This window comes from Pogona vitticeps, chromosome 9 (assembly GCF_051106095.1).
Source record: "Pogona vitticeps strain Pit_001003342236 chromosome 9, PviZW2.1, whole genome shotgun sequence".
Classification (NCBI taxonomy): domain Eukaryota; kingdom Metazoa; phylum Chordata; class Lepidosauria; order Squamata; family Agamidae; genus Pogona; species Pogona vitticeps.
In genome coordinates, this window is record NC_135791.1 from 1,166,966 (window position 1) to 1,191,718 (window position 24,753).

Genomic DNA, 24,753 nt, shown 5'->3' on the forward strand with positions numbered 1-24,753 from the left:
GACCATCCCCGGTGCCCCAAAACAGACACGCCACGACCTCCTTCTCTTCCACCCCCCCATGAACCCCGGTTCCCCTCTCTTCCCGAGAGCCGCTCACCTTGTGCGTATCAATGAGGGACTGCAGCGCTTCGGCATCATCGGGCAAAGCTCCCCGGAAACGGAGAGTCTGCTCGGCCTCGGAGAGCCACTCCAGCAGCAAATGAACGGCGGTCCGGAACTCTTCCGCCTGGGAAGGAGAAACGGCTTCAAGTCATCCTCCCCTGGCAGCCAACGTGGCGATGCCACGGGCCACCCCTATCCTGATTCGCTTTTTTCCATCCACCGTTGCTTTGGGAGGTTCAAGTGTAGGCCAGGGAAGCGACGACGGCTGGCGTGGCCTCCCCAGCCACGACTCTCGGGGAGCTCCGTGGAAAAAGCCTTTGCCTTTGCCTATCCAGCTGAGGAGTCGCCAACAAGCCCATCCTCCATGAATTGAGCTCATCCTTTTGGAGGGTCATCATATTACATCCTGGGGCAAGGAGTTCCCCAGATTAAATGGGAGCTATGGGAAGAAACGTGTGTGTTTCTAGTACTCATCTGTTTCCAATCGGAGGAGGTTACAGAGGTGGCGTTTGGAGAATGAATTTTCTCCTCTCCAGACCACTTCCCCATTTCACAAAGCCTTAAAAAACAACCCCAAAATGAACCTAAAGAGCTAAATCTTTTCCCAAACCCCAAATGAAGAGAAGTGCTGGAAAACAAAGTGAGGTCCCCTTGCTAATTGCCCTGTTGCTAATTGCCCCGGCTAGCCCAAATGCACAAGGAAAAGAAGGCCATACTTGAGTTGCTTTTTTTAACAGCTCAAACCAAGACGGGCATGTTCTGACAGTCATCCCACTTCTCCTGAGACAGGATGATGGGAGCTGTGGCCAAGTATGTAACAAGAGAGCACCAGGAGCAGAGGGTCAACAAGGCCAGGAGGGATGGAGCTGCGTCACCCCATTGACTGAGCACTCCTGTAAGGTACGGGCCATAGTCCCCCCCCCCCACCCCCACCCATTCAGACAAAGGGGCTTCCAAGTGCCCCACTTTCTAGAAAGCAGCACAAGGATCCATCTTTGCAGAACGCTGCGCAGCCGACGCACCTCCATCCCCAGCCCAGCCCTTCCCTCCCGGTCCTCCTGGAGGGCCAACAAGGACCAAAACGGATCGTGCCCAGTTCCCAGGGGCAGGGGGGCCTCCTCCTGTATCTCCCCCCCCGCCGTTCCCCCCCCACCTGCTTCAAGGCCTGCTCCAGGCGGGTTTGCTTCAGGACGGACATCTTGCAGACGGTATCCCAGCGGTTGCTCAGCTCCTGCAGCTGCACCTTCACCCAGGTGGTGTCGTCCCGGCTGTTCTCGATCAGCTCCCGGCCCGAGCGCTTCAGCACCTGCACGGTCCCCGTCCGCTTGCCGAGCTCTTTCTGGAAGACCTACCGGAGGGGGAAGGGGGGGCGCGCACTTCATTCACACAGCACTGGGGGGGGGACAAGATGGGTTCCCTCTCCTGGGGCTTGAGCACAGCGCTTGCAAACAGACGCAGTGCCTGTATGAAGGCACCCACAGGTACAGAGGGGAAGGGCTCCTTTCAACAAAGGCCACAATCCACTAAATCACCGCCATTGACGAACAGGAAGGGACCTCTGAAACCATCTAGGCCAGGGGTCTCTGAACTCAGATCACCCAGAAGTTCTTGGACTGCCACCCCCCAGAAACCGCAGGCCAGCACAGCTCGTGTTGAAGGCTCCTGGGAATTGCAGTCCAAGGATACCCGGGATGCCCAAGGTGGAGAATGGCGGAGCTATGCCACCCCCTGCTCTGCAATGTAAGATGCCACGAAGCCCCTCTCTCTGAACCAGCAGGGGATAATTCTGCTCCCTTTCTCACAAAAGGCCCTTTCAGAGGCTTGACCTGTGCCACTCCTGCCACCCCTCAATCTCCCCTTTCCAGGCTAAACATCTCCAGCTTTCTTCTGCTCTTCCACATGAGATTTACAAATTTTATAATTCCAATTTGACGTGGCCGAAGGACGGGGAGTGAAGATCAGTGGGGTTTAGAAGTTATATTTTATAGAACATATATATTGTACCTTTCAATCTTTCTGTCTGTTTACAGGTGGTTTTTTTAAAATTATTTTAGTACAACATTTCTTAATAATAATTTTAAAAATCCCCACAAATCCTCTCAGATGAGTAATTATTCTTATTAAATCTAATGTTAAATCATTAAAGAGTTCTTCATAATCCTTCTCTGACACACTGAGATGTAAATTAACAGCGGCTATTTACATAACAAAGGCTTGCAAAATCTACTTCAATAACAAAAGCTTGCAAAGACTGTTTAAATCACAAAGGCTGTTTAAATCACAAAGGAAAGACTGGGCAATAGGCATGTAATGAAAGGCAATTAAATGTTTCCCTTTTCAATCACCACTGGCAACTCCTTCAATCAGCACCAGGCTTTGGAGGTAAAACTGGAGCTGAGCCCTTTGTTATGATGATTTTTAAAGGAAATCAAGGTGGTGGTGGGGAAACAGTGTTATGGTAGGACTGCAAGACAGGGGCCAGCAGCATCTAGGATCTAGAATTGTGGTCCCCAAAGGTGGGTCCCCGGATATGCTTGGACTACAACTCCCAAAAATCCTGGCCAGCACAGCAAGAGGTGAAGGCTTCTGGGAATTGCAGTCCAAGAACCTTCGGACAGCCCAGTTGGGGAACCCTTGGTCTAGGAGAACCCGAAGACCTCCTTGAGGGTGGATGCTCAACAACCTGCAGATCCACCTCTGGAGCCTTTTACCGTTTTGTCAACAAGGAAAGCCTCCCGGGATGTTTTGCTGAACCCAAGAGATGCTGAGCTTGCCCCAATCCTTTCCACCCCGGGCGGTCACCTTGTGGGCATCCATGAGGTTCATGACCAGGTCCAGGTCCCCGTGGACAGGTTGGTCTTCGGCCAACTGCGGTTCCACCTTGTACAGCCAATCCACCAAGGCTTGCAGGGCGTCCATGAACTGCCCGGAGAAGAGAAGAGCCTCTTCCAATTTGTGTTGCCTGCAGGAACGAAAAGGGCAAAGAGGTGGTCCGTGGCTTCCCGGCTGGCCGCCCCTTTGCTGAGCCCGGGAAGGCTCTGGGCCGATCGACAGACCTGAACCCACCTCCTTTTTTGCCAACTGGCCCAATAATACCTCTTACTAACGAGGAAGGCCGCTCCCCAGCACCTTAACCCATCAAATTAGCAAGTGGTTTCTAAACCCCGCTTTCCTAGGAGCCACGAAGGCTCCGTTTCTGGGGCCTGATTCTCCCCCCCCCCCGTGGGGCTATGAGGAAGCCCTTGGGAGCCCTTCTCACCTTTCCACAGACTTGCCACAGACCGTGTCCCACTTGTCACGGACCTCCCCAAGCAGATGGTCCAAGGTTTGGGTGTCCTCCGGGAACTGAGCTTTCTCCTTCAGGGCCCGACCCGTCCGGATGGTGGTATCGTAAACGGGCTGTTTGCCACCCAGGGTTTTCTGGAACTCCTGTTGGGTGTGACCAGCAGAGAGAGAGAGAGAGAGAGTCAAACTGAATGAAGCCATGAAACCACGGAAGGCTTCACTCATCCCAGAAACATCTTTCGCCAACATCTGTGTTCTCATTCCTAACACCTCTTCACATTTAATACTTGCACAACCGGAGTTCAACCCCCTACTTGCCACTGGATGATGATTAAGGTGCGAGCAAAACCACACGGAATCAACGACTTCAATCAGCCGCATTTATCAAAATAACTCTTTCTGTTCCATCACTGGGGATAATTTCCCTAGAACTCCCTAAACTGAGGCCTTCCAGAAGATAATGTTCACTTTATGCTGGTTTAAGGCACTGATCAAGCAAGCTAACTTTTCTACCCAGCCTTGGGAAAAAGAGACGTGAGCCGCAGCGCTATCTTTGGGACCCAGAAGGCCCACCATCTACTGATAACTGGTCAATCTGGAAAGCAAGACCTCTCATGAAAGACCCCTTCATGCCACTGACTTGTGTGCCAGCTACTCTGACCCTGTAAGAAGGAGCTCCATCCTGGCGGGAACAGACCGAGGGCCAAACAGCTGAGCATCCTTCAGAAGAATCCCCACCATTGGCATCCCAGGGACCTGGTTGTCGAGGGCGATGGATCGGGTCGGGTCGGGTGTGTGTGTGTGCCGTTTGCAGACGTTTCTCACCTCTGGCCCAGCCCTGCTCTAAATGACTCCAAGGAGGCTTTGCGGCACCAGAATCGGACTCTCTTACCTTGTGCTTAGAGAGCTGCAGTTTGATCTTGTCAGGGTCGTTAGAGATCTCCAGCTCTGAATCCAGATGGTTTTCCGCATCTTCCAGCCAATCCACCAGCTTTTTCCAAGCTTCATGGAACTGCAGGGATGGGGGGAAAACGTATACACAGAAGAATGTCTTTAGAATGTAATGCTTTGCTTCCCAGTCCCCACTTCCACACAGGTTCGGGATCCCCGCACGTCCCTTTTCTCCCTGCAGCGTCTGCCCCACCTGCTTGGCCCGCTTCCTGGCGTCGTCCAGCGCTCGGCCCCTTTCCACGGAGCGCTGGACCACCTTCTCCCAGCGGGACTGCACGCTGACCAGGAGATTCTTGATCAGGACCACGTCCTGCTTCTGGCTGAGGAACTTCAGCTGGTTGCCGCTCTGATCCAGGCCGATGATCTGGTCCCGGTGGGCGTTGACTTCGTTGGCAAACACCTGGAGGAGGGAGGGCAGCGAGTGAGTGAGGATGAATCCCTTCCCTGCTCTCTCTTGGCTTCTCAGGCATCCCTCAATGCACAGAAAGGGGATTTAAAGGGGGAAGAAGCTTTTTCTTTCCTGGAAAGAGAAGGCAGCTGAGCAGAACTTCAAAGAGGAGGCTGGCACGACAGCCAGAAAATGAGAGAGAAACCCCCAACCGGGCCGCCCCATAACGACAGACTTAAGTGGAAGGGCTTGTGCAAGTTGGTCTCACCATGGGTAACATATTACTCTCAGTGCGCACGATTCCAGCCCCAGGGAAACCACACAGCACCGTAGAGTGAATGCCCCATGTTTAAGCTACCACGTAGATGAATGCCACGTAGACGAGCGCTGGCCAAGCAAGTTCTCATGGCCTGCGAGCACACGCTCTCCTGCACGGGCCGCCCGGTGGTCGTCACCTTGTGATCTTCTATCTGGGAGAGCACGGTGTTGAGGATGAGGCTGGGCGCAGAAGCGAGGTTGATGCTCTGCTCGGCGAGGGTCAGCCAGTTGATGAAGTCCTGCAGAGAATTCTGGAACTCCGCGGCTAAGCCCAGCGCCTCTTCCAGCTTGGACTGCGTTGGGAATGAAGGGAGAAAAGGTGGAGGGGTGAGGGAAAGGGAAAAAAGGGGGAGCCGAGAAAGGGCCCTGGACACCGCGACCTGTGCCAGGCCAGCCAAAGGCTTTTCTTGTTTAGCAGACGTGGTCTTCATTCTTATTCTTGTGATGAACGAATGAAACGAATCTGTGCTTGCAGGAAAGGCGCCTCAAGAATGGGGGGGGGTGTCTCCCTCCAGAAGGCAAGTTTCCCCCAGGAGCGTCTCCTTGCACCCAGTAAATGGCAAAACTAGGACTGTGGTTAGGCAATGTTTGAAACTTGATCCAACTCCAGGAGGCCGTGGGAGACAGGAGGGCCTGGCATGCTCTGGTCCATGGGGTCACGAAGAGTCAGACATGACTTAATGACTAAACAACAACAACGTTTGAAACATCCTTTCCACCACCCAGAAATTCTGGGTAACCGAAACTTGTGATCAGGAAATGAGCCAAAGGCTTAAGGTTTGGCCAATCAAATGTACTTAATCCCAAAGTGGAAGCTTAACTTTTCCGTGGAAACGGCTTAGAATCCTAGAATCATGGAGCGGGAAGGGGGCCTTGAAGGCCATTGAGTCCAACCCCCTGGCTCAAGGCAGGGATCTGAATCAGAGCAGATCCGATGGATGGTCGTCCAGTTTTCTCTTGAAGACCTCTAGTGTTGGAGCACTCACTGGCTTATTTTCTCAGAAACACACGCTTCCTTTGTGAATTCACAGACAGCTCCCCAGGGGCCACAATGGAGATCTGAAGCCCCTCAACCTACTCCTTTGTGTTGCAGGAATAAAGAATCCAAGAAGTGGGTGGGGCGCACACACCCCCGGTCCCGCATCCCTCCTGCACTGTACCTTTCGCTCCTCCATCTTGGTGCTGACCAGGCCCCACTTCTGCTCCAGAAGAGCCACGCTTTGCTCCGTCTTGGATCCCGAACCAGAGTCTTCCCGGCTCAGCAGCATCAGCCTTCCCTTGGCCAGCAGCTGGCTGTGCACCTCCTCGTTGGCCTTGAATTGGGCGTAGAGCTCCTGAAACAGACAGATCTTTGGCACACGTGGCACAACACAAAGACAACAGGGGAAGGGTGTCCCCGTGCGGGGAAAATACCAGCTACCATGTACTGGTTTGGCGCTGGGACTCTTGTGCCAGAAGATGCAGCTCCCCCCTGTATCCCCCTAGAAAGGGACACGGATCTAAACTCCACTCCTTACACATTTCCCTCCGCAAGCCCCTTTATGTGTGAAGGGGATCCAGACGCCGGGTGACTGGCTGGGAGACCACGGAATGTTCTTGAACATTTCAACAGGTGACAAAAGGACAACCCAGGGTGAAACTCAGCTTAACCACAAACACCAAGGGGCCTTCTGGGACACTGAAGTCTAGTGAGACTTATTTGGCTTCTGTGAACGATCGTCCCCTTCTTCCCTATGCTGGGGGCAAGTGGAAGGCAGCAGGAAAAGAGGAAGACCAAATATGAGGTGGACTGACTCCCCAAAGGAGACCACAGGCTTGAGTTTGCATCACCTGAGCAGAGGTGATGAGGACGGGCCTTTTGGAGGTTGCTCCTTCCTGGGGCCGCCATAAACCGGAAGCAACTTAGTGGGACATCACAACTACAGCGAAATGCCAGAAGGCTCCTGGCTTTTTTTCCCCCCTGCCATAAACTAACGCAGCTCTCCGTCTGCTGGTTTCTCTCCCTCTCCCGTGTTCCTGCCCTTCTCCCCTTGTCCAGGCCTTCGTCCTCGCCTGGGCCGTCCAAACACAGGGGCTCCCTGCACCTCTACTGTGAAGGGGCAACTCGACCCGTGACCCCCAGGGACAATTCCGGTGGCCGGCGCTCACCATGTGGGCATTCAGCTGCTCCCGGGCGGTTTCTGGGAGGCCGCCTGTCGGTTTGGAGGCCGAGAGCTGGTTCTCCATCCTCGTGAGCCACAGAAGGAAGTCCTCGATTTCCCCGTGGAAACCCTGAGCCTGCAAAGACCGACAAAGCCGGGGGGGGGGGGGGGACTGAGCAGAGCAGGAAGAGGCGTCTCCCCACCGGAGAGGAAGACAACACACACACACACCCCGCTCATCGTGTGCTTTTCTGAGGTCTTGGGATGAGATCCCAGGGGATTTCAAAACCAGAGAAACCGGAACCCGTACTCTGGAGCCACAATGCAGAAAAGAACAAGCACACACACACACACCCCATCCATCCAGCCCTTTCCAGGATTAAGTTTTTATGCGCTTCGCTCAGGCCTCCCAAAGGAGACCGTTGGGGGTTCCCCTGCCGAAGCCACGGCACTGACTCTCCAGGGGTTGCCAATTCTGCCGCAGAGGCAGAGAGCCTTCCTCTCTCGCTGCCTGCAAAGAGAAGTGAGCCGAGGGGCCGCAGGTCCGGACGGACGGGGACGGGAGGCAACCCCGGGGTTCTGAAGGGCGAAGGGACGGGGCAGGCGGGGGGGGGCTCCTGCAGACCTGCTGGAGGGTCGTTTGCAGCTGTTGCTCCCGCTCTTCCGTCTTCTGCAGCACGGACGCCCAGCAGGAATTCATCGTCTCCAGCCGGTTCCGGAGGCTGCTGGCCTCGTCTCCGGCGCTGGACTCCAGCAGCTCATTGCCGGCCTTGTTGACCGTTTCCACGGTGGCTTGGTGGGCCAGCACGTCGTTCTTCAGCACCTGGGACAGCAATGGGGGTGGGGGGTAGGGGGGGAGGAAGGAGGAGCCTTAGGACTCTGTGAGGCGCCCGGGATGCAGAAAGAAGTGGGGTTCCCTCCCCACGGGTTTGGGGAGCGACTCGTCCAGGGCCGCGCCAAGAAAGGGAGGTCCGCTCCTTGAACCCAAAGGGACGGCACCAAGAACAGGGGAAGACAGGCAAGCCGTGTGGACGAGGCCCCCTGCCATCCCCGCGAGGGGCCCAGGACCCCTGCACTCCCAGGCCAAAGGGTGGCCGAAGGCACAGCCGCAGGCCGACGGCCCCAGTGTAGCCCCGATCCTGCCTGAAAAAACTTCGGTTCCTTTCAGTGCCTCTACGCTTGGCTGTGAGACAGCACGGCAGCAAGGGGAGCCCCAAAGGGCTCTTTGGAAAAGGAGAAGGCAGTTCTGCTGAAGGGATGTTAGGGGTGCACATGTCCCCTCCCTCCCAGCCACTTTCTAAGATTCCAAACTTTTTCAAGCCCAGCCAGTGTTTTGACCCATGGAGGCAGGGCTTTCCCCCCCCCCCCCGAGGTGCTTACCCGAAAGAGCTCAGCCCGGACCCTGGCTTGCACTTACATGGTGCTTGGCTAACTCCACTTCAATGACCCTGGGGTCACCGTTGATGGGCCTCTGGGCGTCCAGCAGCTCTTCCGTGTGGGTCAGCCAGGCCACCAGCTCGGCCAGGGCGTGCTGGAACTGCCCGAGGGCCAGAAGGGCCCCTTCCAGCTTGTGCTGTTTGGAGAAGACAAGACAGCAAAGGGCCGTGAGAAGCAGCAGAAGAGGGACAGAAGCTGGCTTTCTTTTGCTGACAGGGTTTCCTCCCCCCGCCCCCCCCCGGACTCCAAAAGAAGGATGCTCAAGAAGATGTGTGATGATTTAAAGACAGGGCCCAAAAAATTAAGCAAGAAATTAGCTCATAAAAGAGAGGAAGAGACAAGCGGGTGGGTGAGAACACACTGAAGGAAAGCAAACGCCGGCCTCGACAGAAGAGGGGCTTCCACAGCCTCACTGCATCCAAAGAAAGGGCCCTGATCCTTCTACTCTGGCAAGGAGGAACAGATCCTTTGGGCGAGCTGGTCTTGGTCTACCTCAGGCATCCAGGGGGTGTTCAGCAGCTGGAAGTGACAGCCGGTGAGGGCAGACCCACCCGCCAGCCCCTGCTCCCTTCTGTAGCCCCCCCCCCCCCGTACCTGCCGGTGGGCGATTTTTTCACCCAGGTTCTCCCAGAGATGCTTCAGCTCCGTCAGCGGCTCCCGGATGATGTCTCTGTCCGTCTCGTCCGTCGCTTTCTTAAGCATGAGTTCCCCCTGGTGATTCAGTTTCTCCATCTCAATCTGCTGCTGGTAAACCTCCATCTTGAACTCCTGCCAGAAAGGGGGGAGAAAGGAAGGCGGCGGTTCCAGGCGGGGTCCACAGCGGTGCCTGAGCCGCCACGACCCCCTCGCCAAACCTCCGGGAAAGCTCAGTGGCAGGGGGGTGCCGCTGCTGACGCCCGCACTCAAAAGCACACACACCTTCATCTCGTTCAGCTGTTCTTTGACGGTGTTGAGGTCCGTGCCCACGGGCGGCATGTTGCAGAGTTTAATCACGGTGTTGTCCAGCCAGTCAAACATGGCCTGCAAAAGAGAACGTGGACCCCAATGAAGGAGAAAGAGAGGAAGAGCCCATACATACACACACACACACCCAACACCCACACAAACACACACACACCCCAGGACCCGGCAAGGGGAAAGCCTCCCAAAGCAGATGTTTGATGGGCGTTCCCTCTCTCTCTGGTTCTCTCACCCCAGGAAACAAAAGGTCTGGTTCTATTTTCCACCCAGCTCAGCAGCCTGGCTTTAACTGCACCTCATCGGTGGAAATTTGGAAAATTTCAAGCAGGACTCGGGAGGTTGTTCCGGCTATGGGCTGTCAAGGCGCCCTCAATTCACAGTGACCTTCTGAGTGAGCTGCCTCCCAACATTGTTCGGTCCTCAACTGCCCCGGCTTAGCTCTTGAACACTCAAGCCTGTGGCTTCCTTTAGGGAACCAGTCCATCTCGTGTTATTGGGTCTTCCTCTTTTCCGGCTGACTTCCGCCTTTCTCAGCCTGATGGCCTCTTCCGGAGAATCCTGCCTTCTCATCATGGGCCCAAAGCAGGAAATCATCCTCAGTTTCAACATGTTTGCCTCCCCCTCCCCCAGAGATAGTTCAGGCTTGATTTGCTCCAGGACCCGCTTGATCATCTTTCTGGTGGCCCACAAAGCTTTCCTCCGGCACCGTATTTCAAGGGAATCCATTCTTTTGCGGTCAGCTTTCTCAAACTGTCCAGCTCTACACACCCATATACGGTGATGGCTCATATGAGAGCATATTTGCCCAGTGGTGGACCCGTCTTGCCGTTCCTGAAACACTCCCAGCCTCTCCCAATCCACCTCTTTGGACCCTCCCTGTGACGGAGGAGAGGGCGGTGCCTCTGCCCACTTCAGGCTGTAGGCAGGAACCCCCCCACCCCTGTCGCCACTTCCCTGCAGCCCAATATCACCCCCCCCCATGCCCCACACCACCGCTCCCTCTACCTGCAGGGTGTCCTGATACTGGACTGCCGACTGCATGGCCTCCTCCAGCTTCTCGAGACGTTCCTTCCAGGTCTTGTTGAGGTTTTCCCAGGCGCTGTTCATCTGCAAGAGGAAGGGAGAATGGGTGGCCGCCGCGCCAAGAGAGATCACCGTCTTGAGAGTCACACAAAAAGGCTTGCCAACGGTGGCCAAATCCTTGCCAACCCATGCTCTCCCCACCCCGTATTGGAACCCCAGGCTGAGAGTCTCCCCCCCCCCCGCCCTCCCGGGGTCAGCCGCCACCTCCACCCACCTCGTCAATGCTTTTCTTCACTTCCGGTTTTTCCGTCTCGCCACAGGCAAAGATCAGATCGGTCCCGAGAATCCGGATGAATTCCAGCTCTTCATGAAGGCTGTCCGTTTCTTCCTTGATTGTCTGCAGGGACGAGTGGGGGAGGGGTTTATTTGCACCAAACTTCATTTGGGCTACAGAATTATTATTTATTTATTTATTTATTTATTTATTTAATTTATACCCCGCCTATCTGGTCAGTGTGCACCCCTGAGCTGTCCTGACTCTTAAATTGTGTTGGTAACCAGAGATTGATTTTTAAAGTGGCTGAAGCATTAAAAAAGCAACACACACACACACACACACACACACACACACACTTAGGCTATAAGGATATTTGAAATATTTATCCAAACTGCCAGCTAAGGCAGATGCCCTGCAGAAGACCAAAAGGTGTAAACCTATCCTGCAGTTTCTGTTTGAGGGAGCTGCCCTTTTGAGTATTGGTTTGTTTTAAATCTCCTCTCTGCACCGGGCAGAAGAAGAGCCTCTTATGCATAGGTCCACCATCGGAAGGAAATAACATTCATCTCCAAATTTGGTAGCAGAGAAATCACAAAGTTAAAAGGCTACCAAGTTTCTCTTGCGCGAAGGGCCAGCCTATGCTTAAATATCCCTCCCTCTGGAATTTTAGAGAATCCTTTAAACTCATTCCTTTTGCCTGGAGCCGGAAGGGCCTTCCTTCACCCTCCTTACCTCGGCGGCCTCCACCTGCTGTTTGATGATGGACGGGTCGATGCCGGGACTCTCCAGGTCATGGACAATGTCCTGCGTATCCCGGATGGTGGTCAGGAGGGCCGCCATGTCGTACCAGAACTTCTCCGCCAGCTCTAAAACATCAAGGAACTTGATCTCGCGCTCGTCTGCCCGGGCTCTGATGTCTTCCCAGAAGAACACCATCTTATCTAATTTATCCTGGATCTCTGAAACGGTGAAAGGAGAACAATTTTTTTTAAAAAAACCATCATCTACGCCATGGAAGAGGATCTTCCTCCATCAGGAAAGGAGGGCTCAGAATGCAAGCGGACACCGAGGAAGATGCTGGGGAGACCCGCACGCTCGCCGGAGCGCTGCCGTCGTACCTTTGGCGGCCAGATCCTTGTCAGCTCCTTGGGAGCGTCCGATCAGCTCCTCCCCGCGGCGCTTGAGCGCTTCGAAGGAGGGCTGCAGCTTCTCCAGCTCCATGGAGGCGTTCTTGTTGTCGCCGATGCACTCCCGAATCTTCTCCACCTCGGCAGGGATCAAGGGGGGCGTGCGCAAGCGGGAGGAGAGGGTCTCCAGCGTCTCCAGCATCGGCTCGATCTTGTCGTGGAACTACAGGGGAGGACGGAGGGGTCAGCGAGGGCAATGGGGAGGAGGAGACCCCCCCATGCTGGCCTGCCCCCCCCCAGGATGCTGGAGAGGTTCCTTGGTCTCACAGGTGGTGTCAGAACAAGCCCTGCTTCGAGGGAGGGGTCCTTCTAGACCCCAAGATCTGTGCCCGCTTCTCTTCTGCAGGAAGAGGGGCTTCAGGCTTTCACTCCCAAGAGTTTCTTTCTGGTTCCAGGGCCACTCTGAGGCCACCAGGATGGCTGGGAGCTCGCACGCCATCTGCTTGGGCCAAAGAAACACCCATAGGGGGATTTCTGCTACCTGTGAGCAAATGGGGGCTTCCTTGATCAGCCTTAATTAAAGCCGCTAATAACAGAATCCAAACTTACACCCAGAAAAAAAAGGGGGGAATACGTTCTCCTCTTGGTGCCACAGGGAGGAAGCGCTGGTTGAAAGAGGCCTGAGCGCCGGGGTGAATTCAGATCTGTGACTTGGTGGCCCTGAGGTGGACTGTCTGGCCTTCCTGACCCCCCACCCCCATTGCCAGCCACCCCCCACCCCACCCCCAGGCCCTTCTTCCTGCTCTTGGCAATGGGGGGAATAAAACGGGCCTCCTTCACAGGGAGGGTTGTTGTCAGGATTACTAAATGAATATCTGCAGAGTGCTTTGAGCCTCCAAGAGGAGCGCTCATCCTCATCCTCATCCGGTGCGTGAAATGGCGATGTGCAAAAAGACAAGGATGGCCACCGGCCAGAGAAACCAAATCAAAAGTGAGAACTGAAGTGAAGCGCAAGGCAAGCTCACGGATCCGAAACCGTGGCACGAGGCGACGGGGGCGCCTCCGAGGGGGGCGGGGATGGCCACGCTCCTCCAATGGGAAACCCATCTTACTCTTCAGAAAGAGGCCGTTTGGAATGGGTCCACGTCCATAAAGGTCCGTGCGCATGGCACCAAGCCGCCCGCCCCCTCTGCGGGGGACTCGTATACCTGGCCCTCTTGCACAATAAGTATTGGGAGCCTTTAAGGTGTCGTGAGACGCTCTGCTGCTTTGCTGCTGCAGATCAGCCCAGCCATCCCGGTGACTACTGTGTGGAAGGAGCCCATTTGCCAAAAGCAAAGAGAAAAGATAAGCGGGACGGGGTGGGGACCCGTCCCTGGCTGGCGAAGCGATGCTGGCGGCGCAATGGAAGGAGGTGTTCATGGGATGGAGGAGGGAGGGGGGGGGAGTCTTACCTCCGCGATCTGTCATGGTGGGGTGTGCGGTCAACACAACAATGAAATGCGAAGAAGAGCACGCAGGGAAGACGGTAACGGGCACCGAAACAGACAACACAGGGCACAATCCACAATGGGGGGGGGGGATGAGACGGGAAGGTGGAGGAAAAACCCAGTTAATATGAGTATAAACCAAGGGGAGGGGAGTCAGTGACGCAACGAGATCAACATTTCAGATCGTGAACAGAAGGGACACTAAACACAACCCCTCAGCTAATATAACAATATTAACTACGGTTAGCATTTAGACAACTACAAGGGTCTCTGGGGGTTGAAATGAGATGTGCGAGGGGGGGGGGATTCCCTGGTTTAAACATGAGTCAGAGAGGGGAAAAAACACAGACTGCCTGGGGGGGGGGGAACACACACACACACACACACACACCCTTGCTATGGCTGTTCAAATTTCTGTCCAATTCATTCCTCCTTGCACAGATCTTAGGGGGCCCACCCGACCCAGTTCCACCCCATCTCCCAAGCAAGCAAAGGACGTTGCGGGGCTCTGTAACCTAACTCGTGAGTAAGCAGGTATGAGCCTAATGCTCTCGCCACCACTGACTCCTGCACCTTTCCCTGAAAGGGGGGGGGGCAGTGAATTCATAACCTATTTTCCCTCCGGCCCGCCCAGATTTCCCCAGTGTCCTCCCAGGAGCTTAAGGGGAAATGGGGGTTTCCCCCCAAAAAACACGAGGGTCCCCTCTCCCCGGAAGGGGGAATGGAGGCCGATCAGCTGTGCAAAACAGCCGTTCCTGGGAGAAAGGGGGGAACCGCTGGAACAGGATCAGCCCCTCTTTCTGGATCCTCCTTTGGGGCACAGCCGGAGAAACGACCCCAGGTATCCAGACTCTGAAGTTTACCCTGGTGTGACCACGAGGGCGAAGAGGCGAAGAGCCTCCCAGGGGCCCAAGGCCCCCTCCTTTCGGGGTGTGGGTGGAGGCCCTTTAGTTTAGCCGGTGCAGAAGGGACGCGCGACCCTCCCTCGCCTCGTGCTGTGACCTCCACCCCTTCCCATCTCAACAAGTCGCTGCCCCTCATCGTTTTAAAGACATCCAAAAGTGTGAAGTCCTGTGCTCTGGGCCGGCTTCCAACCTACGATGATGGCCCAACTTCCTCCTTGAGAGACGCTGAGGCTGCTCAAGGAGTGCTTTACTGCGGCTACTTCCCGCTGGGTCTCCACAGTCAAGCAGGGGCTTGAACCCAGTCCTCCCGAATCCCAGGCTCCCACTCGAACCACAACACCGCACGGGCTCCCTGCCTCTTCCACCAGACCAGGCAAGCAACCCGTCAAGCTGGATCTCAGAAGCGCACCTTCCCTTCTGAACACCCCACCAGCCCGGCCTCCCTTTTCATCTGCAAAGGAGTCCCAGACCCCCCCCCCCACGTGGGTCCCTCCACCGCCCTGCGCCCCCCCCCGAGAGCTGCCCTGACGTCTGCTTAAGAGGCAGACCCAACCAAGCCCCCGAAGGACAGACCTGGGTGGATTGCGAGACGGCCTCGTCCAGGCCCAGGGCTCGCTGGCGGACCTCCTCCTTGATGCGCAGGTAGGCGGCTTCGGCGGCCACGTACTTCTCCTCCACCATCTCTCCTTCCTCCGGGTTTAGCTCCTTCAGTTGCGGACCGATCTTCAGCAGCTTGTCGATGTGAGGTTTGTGCTCCGCAATCGACTCCCGCAGTTGCTGCAGGGAACGGTTCCAAGAGACAAGATTGGTCCCCCCGGTCCGTCTGCCTTGCAATCCCGAGGTCACAGCAGGAAAGACCAAATCCTGCTCTTGAAACCCACAGGCTTCTGGGCTCCAAAAACCGGAACATCGTCAGGTCAATGCTCTGGAGGTGGAACTCTGGCGCTACTTCAGAAAAAGCTAAATGACCTCAAAAAGGAAGCACAGGACCAGCCAGTGGAGCGTGGCCCAGATCCACCCACTAGAATGCCGCTATTCAGCCAGAAGGCAAACTTGAGCCATCCGTGGTATTCCTCCAAGCAGCGACAGGAGGGCGGTGCGCTGATGGGGCCCCATCCAGCCTGGTGAGCTTCAGCACTCAAAGCCGTCCCCGGCCACCTTCTCTCACCCTGAACCACCTGCTTTGGTTCCTCTGTGCAGCTCTTTCCCCTCGTCAGGCTCCCCTCTTGCTAAGTGGCCCCGCAAGCACCTGTCGGTTTGCACGCCACGCCCTTTCCCCATCAAGGACTATGCGCTGCAGCCCTCCCTCCCCGAGAGATGCTCACAGAATCTTGGGTTACCCCACCTCCTTTCACAACAAAGCCCGAGAGACCTGCATTTCCTTTCCATCACTGGAATAGGATAGAGTGAGAGTGTGCATGCACGCACGCACACGCACACACATGCACACACGCACACACACTGCCTGCGCCTGGTTTTCACCAGCCTCTTACTCTCATGTCTTCCTGCTGTTGCTTGAGGTGCTCGTGGTCGATCGCCGGAGGCGGCAGCTGCGCAATCAGCGCCTGAGTCTCGTCCAGCCAGGGGCTGAGCTCCTCGTAGGTCTCCCAGAATTGGTTGACCAAGACCTGGGCCCGCTCCAGGCGCACATAGCGCTCCGAGTTGAGGTGGCTGACGTCGTCGTACTGCCGGAGAAGGGACTCCGTCTTCTCCTACGGGACGAGCGGAGAAAAGCCAGGTTAGAAAGAGCCGGCGGGAAGGCATGGCTAAGATCCCACTGTGTTTTTCTGCACGCAGAATGCAATGGGTGAGCTGGCCTGGGTAGCTCAGGGGGTGAAGGTCTCTGGCTATGGAGCCCGAGGCTGGGAGTTCGATTCCCCCACTGGGGATCTCCTGGGAGAAAAGCCAGCCCGTGCGGCCTTGGGCAAGCTGCACACACAGTCCCAGAGCACCCCCAGAAGAAGTGGATGGAACACCACGTCTGAGGACTCTCTACCTAGAAAACCCTGGAAAGGGTCACCTTAAGTCCAAATCCACGGCCCCCTATTATCATTATTAGGATAATGAATGCCATGGCTATAAATCTCGGTGGTGAACCGCAACAAGTTGAGAAGTTAGTGAAGGCATCTGCAGTTCTCTGCTGAGTCACACAACTTGTCAATGAGTTTTATATATTTGTTTTATTTATTTCTATCCCCCCTTTCTCCCCAGAAGGACCCAAGCAGCCGATGTAACACATCGGATTTCTGCAAACGGTACCGTAATGCTCAGGAGAGGACCGGCTGCTCCTTTGCCTTAAGCGCCAACACGCACGCGGGTTGGTGTGTGGCTCTCCAGCCTCCATTGAGGGGCAGGACCGAGCCTCCACCGATTCACCCAGGCCTGCCCCCGGGCCATCCGGACCACCCTAAATTCTGACCCTCCTCCCAGTTGTCCAGGAGGTGCCGACTTACCTGCAACATGGCCTTCTGCTCCTCTCCACATGTCCCGAAGATCTCACTGCGCTGGTTGAGCAGCTCGTCCATGGAATCCTTGTGACGAATGATATCGATCGAGAAAGCCTGCGAGGTCGAACGTAGTGGGAAGGAAAGCGGCATTGTTTTTATTCATTATTTTTTTAAAAAAGGAGAAAAGTGTGAAAACAAGAGAGAGGATAGAAGCTGCTCCCCATCTTCGATGCAACAGCACTTTTGCACTAGAGTATCGCCTCCCCCCCTGTAATGAAGTCACATCTGCAAGCATTTTTCAAGGCCACTAAGGCTCATCCTTTTACCCTTTGTTACCACTGAAATATAAAACCGCCCCCTTTCCTCAAAATACCGTATTTTTCGCACCATAAGACACACTTTTCCCCCACAAAACATGGGGGTGGAAAGTCTGTGCGTCTTATGGAGTGAAGAAAAGGGTTATATTTTCCTGTTTTCTTCTCCTAAAAAATTGGTGCGTCTTATGGAAAGGTGCGTCTTATGGAGCGAAAAATACGGTAACATCCGAAGGAATGAATAACACAAACCATCGCAAGCAGCGTATTTTCCTCATCCTGCCCCCTTGCCAAAAAGGGGTGCTCTCGTTCAACTCCTTTACCCAAAGGGCTTCATTTTCAACCTTCCCAATTAATTTGGGCAGCAACGAAGGAAATTGCTTAAATTCATGTGAGGCCAGCCTGCTTTTTTCTTTCCAGCTCAACACTGAGAATAAAACCTCTGCTTTCTTTCCACTGGGACTCCTTTAACTGTTGCGTGAGCCAGGCATCTATAAATCTCAATTAGCTCCCGCTGCTCTGCTCTCTTCTCCTCTGGAGACATCCCGCTGACCCATTAATCTCCCATCTACATGGCAAATTTCTGAGTCATACCCTTCAGCATAGCCACCTATGTCTGCTGCCCATCAAAAACGTATACCCTCCTTCTACCTGCGCCGAACACATGTTTTGTTTTTGTGGCTGGGCGGGGGGATGAACTGAGCCAGGCACCCCCACTCGGCATCTCCCTCGAAGACTTCAGCCCATGAACGCACCTTCGCTCCCCACGTACCTTTTGCACCTGCAGCTGGGCCGTGGTCTGGTCCTGCTCCAAGCGAATGGGGCCCAGCGCCATCAGCTTTCGCTTTGTCTCGGCCACCCAAGCAAGTTCTGCATCAGCCGCCTGCTCGTACTAAGATCAGGATCAGGAGAGGAGGGTACGATTCAGTCAGTAAAATGTAAGGAAGAAAATCCAACAAGGAAGAAAATGCCCCAACAATTAAGTGGCTGCTCTCTCCCCCTCCCCAACACACACACACACACACACACACACACACACACACAGACGCATCTTACCTGCTGGGACCTCTGTATGGCAGCATCAATCTCCTCCACTCTTTGCTTGATGGTCTCACTGATCACCTTGTACCGCTCGTTGGTGTCCGAGACAAGCTTATCCAGCCCCTCGCGGGCACGCCACGGCACCAGTTCCAGGAGGGCTCGGCTCACCTCATTCACGGTGTCCAGAATAAGTCGGCGTTCCATCACTTCCTTCTTTAGCTCCTGAAATGGAAAGAAACAAACAAGCAAATAAGCAAAAAACAAAGCCTTCTGCTCATCCTTAGAATTATACTGGGGAGGGGGAGGGACAGACATTTTGGCTTCAAGGAGTGGTCACAAGCAGACCCAGAGACCCTTTAAAAAGTGTTAAGGCTTCCTTTAGCGAGAGGTCAAAAACTGCATTTTGAAACAGCTACTGTTGACAGCGGCAGAGCAAAACAACCTTCTGCATTCACTATATGAAAAATACAGTTTGCATTTGCTGTGACAAGAAAGAGCTTTTCCCAGTCGGCATCTGGACCTCCATCTGTGTCTTGACGAGAGAGGACAACTGCATGACCGTTGGCAGGAGAAGGTGGAGGCACCTAACCAACCTGCAGGCCACGGACCATAGCGTGAAGCCTCCTCACACAAAGCACGTGGCTTGTACCCGTTTCACGGCATCGTAGACTCTCTTTTGCCAACCTCTGCTCTTATGAACGGCAATGCCTTGGCGGACAAGACAGCTCAAAGATCCTTCTAGACTAGCCTTCTGCCGGCCGAGGGGCCAACCTGATGCCTCTGTGATGAAGCCCCTCAGCTGGACCCGGGTGCAACTGCGGCCTCCGACTGGCCCACTCCTGCAAGCAATATCCAGAGGAATCACTCCAGCTTGCAACCGCGTTCGCTTGCGGACGACCTTCCTTACCTTTTGCCTCTGCTGGAACTGCGGGATCTGCTCCCGAACTGGAGAGGACCCTCCACCAGACACCAGCTCTTCTTCCACTTGAGTCATCCAGCCCGTCAGCTCCTCATGAGTGGACTGGAATTTGGTGGCCAGCTGGCGGGCCTGCTCCAGCGTGCGGAGAGCCTTTAAGCTGGTGGCCGTGATGTCCGAGTAACGGGTCTTGATGCCATCCAGCTTCTCCTGAATAAGCAGCACTTCCTCCCCTGCAGGGAAACGCCACCGGTTCAGCTCAAGCAAGTCCTTCCATCTGTTGGCAAGCTCTTCCAAGTGTCTCTCGGATCTGATCCTTTTTCATGTCCCTCCTTTCAAATCCCATCCAGCCTGCCCTTATTTATCTAAAGTCCCTTCCTCCACCTGGGAATGGGTGCACAGGTGCAAAGCTGCAGCACCGTGCGAGCAAAGGGGTTCTCAACGCATGAGGGTCACTGGCCATCCACATCTGGGGAGGCACATGGGGAGGCCACATTCTGCCAGGCAGCTGCAAAAGGCAGGGAAGGCGGCGCAGGGGCTGGCATCTGTCCCAGTCTTACCTGTGGTTTGTTTCAGCAAGGCCTGGCCGTTCTTAATGGCCTGGTCTACGGTCTTCTTGCGGTTCACAATCTCATCGTTCAAGGCCTAGACAGAAAGAAACGCTCCAGCTAAGTTCCCATGGAGGATTTCCCTCTGAAGCCAGAAGGCACCGGCCAGAAGGCCAATGCCATGCTGCCTTCAGCTTGTTTTCCCACATTTTAGTTTTGCTGCTGGAAAGGCCACACACCCCCACACCTGAGCCAGGTATCACAAATGCCCAAAGAGAGCAGTCTCCATGAGAAAGCATTTCTAGCTCATCGGCTTTCAAATGACTTTCTAATCTAGTGGGACAATTAAATGCAACTTCTTCTTTAGTGGACACAAAGCCTCCATACAGCCCTTTAATCTTGCAACTCTAACCAAAACAGAAGAGGTACAGAAGAGCCCCCTGCTTTCAAAGACAATGGCATCGACATCCAGGCCAGACCTTTCTTTGGACACAAGGGACTTCCCACCCACCCCCGTGCCCCCTTCTTCTTCACCAGTTTCCCCCCGGATTTTATAGCATTTAAGCCTGAGGAATCGCTCTGGAGAACCGGAAAGTCGGCTCTTTGTAAATCTTTGCTGATCTACTAAAGAAATGCTCCCAACCTCTGGTTCAAATGTCCAGTGTTGACCATCCACTCCTCCGGCCAAAGCAGACCAACTCTGCAAAGACCGGCCGACCTCCCAGGGCTGCTGTGAGGACTTTGGAGCCTCTCAGAAGGACTTTTGCTGTTCTTAAGATTTGGTCGAAATGAAAACCCAAATGAAATGACTCAACGGAAGAGAAACACAGGAAAGCAGAGAGTGACAAAAGGCGGAGGAGGGCGGGGGTCAATACCAGCTGGTCCGCGTGCTGCCTCTGCAGGATGTCCCGCTTGAAGTCCTTGACGGACACGGAGCTGAGCTTGTCCTCCACCTCGGCCAGCCAGTTCAGCACCTCCACCTCGTCCTCTCCAAAGAGCCGGGCGTTGGACAAAGCCTGGTCCAGGAGGGCAGCCTTGCGGCCACACCGGTCACACACCTCGGTGTACCGGGCCTTGAGGAGGTCAAGCTTCTCGGCCAGGGAGACCTGCTCCGCAAGACAGGTCAGGGTGGCCAGAGTCTGGCCAATGCGGAGCGCCTGGGTCATGGCTCCGGCCTGACTCTGTATCTCCTCCTGGAGAGCCTGGCCGTTTGGGGGTGGTTGTCAACAAAACAAAACAAGAGAGAAACAAACAAGCAAACAGAAAGAGATGATTGAATATGGAATCAACACAAATCAAATAAGGCTGAAAAAGAAACAAAATGAAATGCAAATCAAGACTGAATTATGAATAGGGGTGACGGTCATGCAAACTCAAATAACACAATCCACCCGCATGTGGGCAAGAACACTTATCAAATAAATGGTTTTGGGAAGTGGTGGCGGAAGGAAGGAGAGAATGTTTCGTTTTGCCCCCTCTTGGATACCAAGTAAGCTGACAAGGAATTAGAACAGAGGCCTGGTCTTCTCACAGCCAAGATGGAAGTTACGGCTCTGGCCATTCCACAGAGATAGGATGTTGCTAATCCAGAAAGCCATCACTGTCACCATCTAATCATCAGAGAGCAGATGGGACATTACTGAGCATAAAACCCTTTTAAAAGTTGCATGCCTGTAAAACCAGGCCTTCTCCAACTGGGTAATCTCCAGATGCAGATGACAACTCCCATCGTTCCCAGACAGCTTGGCCCAATCGGCTGGGGAAGGCTGCCTTACACCACGTAAGACTCCCCCCCCCCTTGAAGGGTGTGGGGCCCACCTCTGAGCAGACCCACACAGTGTTCCAGTAAATGCAGGATTCTTGGGTTTAGTCATTTTGGTCAATGGGCAAGCGGTGAGTCACCTGAATTCAACCTCAACAATCAAGAACAAGCCATGCGTGTGTGGATTCCAACCAGCCCAGCTTGGCTTCAACGCATTCTTCCACAATGACTCTCCACCGCCTGTCGGTCTCTCTCGGTCTCTCTTTCATACACATACAGGATCTCCATGGAGAACCTCCCTTTCACAGCCCCGAGGCCCTCTCGCTCATGTTTTCCCCACATCCTCCCCCACCCGACGTTTTCTCATCCCTCGGCAAGCACCGGCCAACCTTGTGCCTGGCAATCTGCTGCTGGATTTTGGCCGTCTGAGTCCCGATGGGCTCCGAATTGGCCAGTTTCTTTTCGGTCACCGACAGCCAGTCCGCGATGGGCTCCGACGTCTCATGGAACTGTTTGGCCAAGACCAGGATCTCCTCCAGCTGATTTTGCCTGAGGAAAGACAACCGATATTCATTCAGATATTTTGGAAGGTCGCAGCGGCGAGCCAGACGACGAGGCGTTCCTGCAGAAGTTAAGTGATCGAGAGTTATGTTTACCGTGGAAATCTCTGCTATTATACAAAAAAAAACAACGCAAAAAACTCAGAAGCTTTCAGCCCCAATCAATCCAGCCGCCCCTGTTCTAAGCTGGGAATGAAGAAATGAAAACCATATATGGGCACACGAAGTGATCTTGAACCGAGAGACAGACCACACAAATATTGGTTTGTTTCGCCTCTTCCCAAACAAAGGACATTTCCAGCCCAAGCTACCCAAAATCCTTTAGCTGGAGACTCCAGAGATTTGAGACCCCAAGGAGCAGGCTGCTAAACTCATAGAGATAAGTACAAACCCTCGGATGGGGGTGTCAGGAGCAGGAAACTGGCCAAGGAAGGGGTCCGACGGTCGGTAGCAAAGGGCCAGGACTAAGAGGGTGGGCAAAGGTGTCACGTGAACCATTCCCTGGATGCTACTGATCTTTCAAACTTAGGAGCTGCAAAGAAGCTTGTTCACTGACCACCTTGCTCTAAGGAAAGAAAGGGGAAACCGGGACCTCTCTGCCTGCCCCCACCAAGCCGTCCCCCGCAGAGAGAGTGGGACCCCCTGTTCCAAAGCCATCGTGAGTTTTTTGTGCTCTGTCCTCACTTCAGGCCAGGGAGGGGGCGTGCAATAAAAACACAAAGAGCCGGGCTCTGCTTCTCTGCCCTTCCCGCACGCTGGCATATAACCCCCCCCCCATCCGTATTAACCGTGCAAAGGACCCTCCTGTGGATTTCCCTCTGCTGGCATATTCTGGGGCTGCGGCCAGGCCAGGGAAATATTGTCGAGGCACACAAAGGAGCCCCACAGTTCCTGCTCGGGACCGTCTGTGACTCAGAAGAGATTCAAAAGCATTTCATGGCCGGGAGACTCTTCTGCAGGCAACCTCTTGGCGCGCTGCCACCATTTAAAAATAAATAATTTTCGGTCCCACCCATTGCACTCCAGTGTTGAGATTCCAGCCGTTGGGGGAAGAGCAGCGAGACGCAGGAGATCGGGGCGAGCGTAGGCTTCAGAGAAAACGCTTTACAGCTGTTCTGAAAAACGTCCCCTGCGCGTTACAGGGGCTGCCAAGGTTCATAAAAGAGCTCCTTTCTGAGGCTTTAGGGAGCCAAAGAACGCGGCGGTTGTTCCAGGAGAGGGCTGAGCACTGAACAAAGGCTGGCTCCCCACCACCACCACCACCACTGCCTCCGCCACCTTCCAGGGCCACAGGATGGCAGCCAAGCTTGGCCAGACGGCTCTCTAGGCCTACCTGGCCGCCGCTTTGCCCAGAAGGCTCGCCCAGTGGCTTCCAAGACTGTCTAGCTGGGCAATGATCTTCTCCCTGTCCGCTGGTTCGGCCGACTGCGCGATCCTCCCACCTTCCGCCTGAATCATCTCTACGGTAGCTTTCCGGTCATCCAGGAGTCGCTGGAGCAGCTACGTTTGAAAAATTTTAGGAAACAAAGAACTGAGGGTTATCCCATTCAATAAATAAGGAATTCCCCTTCTTCCTCCCAAATCCCAGGATCCGAGAAAGGAACTCTCCCTTTGCTAAGGCCCCCCATTTCCCTCCCACCAGAGTAAGAATGCCACCCATCCTCTCTTATGTCTGGTTCAGCCTTTCATTCACCGTCGCCCCCATCACCCCCAAACTGAAGTTCCCTGACCTCCCCCGGGGGAGTCACCGCCTTCCAACACCTGTGGCTTCGAGTCATTCCACATGGGGGGGGCACCACGCTGAAAGTCAGGGGCAGGCCCTTCCTCACCCCCACTGTACACCCCATGGTCCCCTTGCTCCTCTGCTTGGGCACAGCTTTGCAACCCCTGACCGCCATCCTTTCTTCCAACATGACCAAGGGGCAGGCAGGGGACCAGCCCTGGGCAGAAGGAAAGCCAGCGACACCCTCTCTTCTGCCTGGGCAGCATGCGGTGCTGCCGATGGAGCTCAGCACCTGGGGCAAAGCAAGGCCACGAGGAAGGCTGCCAACTCTTCCTCCTCCTCCCAGGGAAGCCTGGCTCCCTCTCTTCCCATGGCCTTTGGCTCACCTTTTGCTCTTGGATCTGTGCCTTCACCACCTTATATTCAGCAGACGGCGGCTTCTGATTGGAGATGAGCTCCTCCGTGTCGGCCAACCAGCTGAGCAGGGGCTCCAAGGCGTCCTGGAATTTCCCACAATGCAGCAGGGCTTCCTGCAGCTGTGCAATTCTCTGGGCCACCTGCCATCCCCCCCCCCCAAAAAAAAGCACACACAGAAAGACACAGAGGTTATGAAAGCAGCCCGGGTCAGAACAAAACAACACCTCCACAGGTGGGTATTCTCACAATCCCCCTCCGAGGTAGGCCACCCTGAGTCACATTCTGCAGAGGTGAAACAAAAGCACCCCACAGAGGGAGAGGACCTGGGAGACCGGGAACCGAGTCTATCCACTTCGCGTGGAGGTAGACCAGGCCTCTAGGAGACCGGTGGCCAGGTCTACATCTGCCACACCAAAGGTCAACCGGACCTCCAGAACCCCCTTGGCCCTGGTTGGGCTGGCCGTCCATTTTTCTTGGGATGCACGGTTAGCGCCAAGCAGGGTGCTCTATAGAAGAGAACACCGCGTTCGAGGAGACCCTGTGGAAGGGGCTGGATCCGTCTTGCACTCCGAGTGCTGCATCCCATGCCATCAGAAGATACCCGGGAAGCCCTTCCTCCCG

The 24,753-nt window shown here is 54.8% G+C and overlaps 1 protein-coding gene across 17 annotated transcripts in view; it reads right to left on the reverse strand.

The window, feature by feature from the left end:
* Positions 1-24,753, reverse strand: part of MACF1 (microtubule actin crosslinking factor 1) — a 241,253-nt gene that overhangs the window by 16,278 nt on the left and 200,222 nt on the right. For 14 of the 17 annotated variants that reach the window (XM_072980349.2, XM_072980348.2, XM_072980345.2 and 11 more), the window contains 28 exons: positions 24,102-24,272; positions 23,326-23,492; positions 21,822-21,981; positions 20,546-20,872; positions 19,683-19,767; positions 19,114-19,355; positions 18,222-18,428; positions 17,938-18,057; positions 16,858-16,965; positions 15,898-16,116; positions 14,978-15,181; positions 12,001-12,232; positions 11,615-11,841; positions 10,880-11,002; positions 10,588-10,689; positions 9,541-9,642; positions 9,217-9,390; positions 8,603-8,758; positions 7,811-8,008; positions 7,193-7,321; positions 6,205-6,378; positions 5,182-5,337; positions 4,532-4,738; positions 4,280-4,399; positions 3,362-3,531; positions 2,905-3,064; positions 1,256-1,450; positions 98-226 (listed from right to left, as the gene is read on the reverse strand). In XM_072980349.2, coding sequence (XP_072836450.2) covers positions 98-226; positions 1,256-1,450; positions 2,905-3,064; positions 3,362-3,531; positions 4,280-4,399; positions 4,532-4,738; positions 5,182-5,337; positions 6,205-6,378; positions 7,193-7,321; positions 7,811-8,008; positions 8,603-8,758; positions 9,217-9,390; positions 9,541-9,642; positions 10,588-10,689; positions 10,880-11,002; positions 11,615-11,841; positions 12,001-12,232; positions 14,978-15,181; positions 15,898-16,116; positions 16,858-16,965; positions 17,938-18,057; positions 18,222-18,428; positions 19,114-19,355; positions 19,683-19,767; positions 20,546-20,872; positions 21,822-21,981; positions 23,326-23,492; positions 24,102-24,272 — 4,764 coding nt within the window. The remainder of the gene's footprint in view (positions 1-97; positions 227-1,255; positions 1,451-2,904; positions 3,065-3,361; positions 3,532-4,279; positions 4,400-4,531; positions 4,739-5,181; positions 5,338-6,204; positions 6,379-7,192; positions 7,322-7,810; positions 8,009-8,602; positions 8,759-9,216; positions 9,391-9,540; positions 9,643-10,587; positions 10,690-10,879; positions 11,003-11,614; positions 11,842-12,000; positions 12,233-14,977; positions 15,182-15,897; positions 16,117-16,857; positions 16,966-17,937; positions 18,058-18,221; positions 18,429-19,113; positions 19,356-19,682; positions 19,768-20,545; positions 20,873-21,821; positions 21,982-23,325; positions 23,493-24,101; positions 24,273-24,753) is intronic. The other 3 variants (XM_072980350.2, XM_072980346.2, XM_072980338.2) reach the window with 1 other exon arrangement.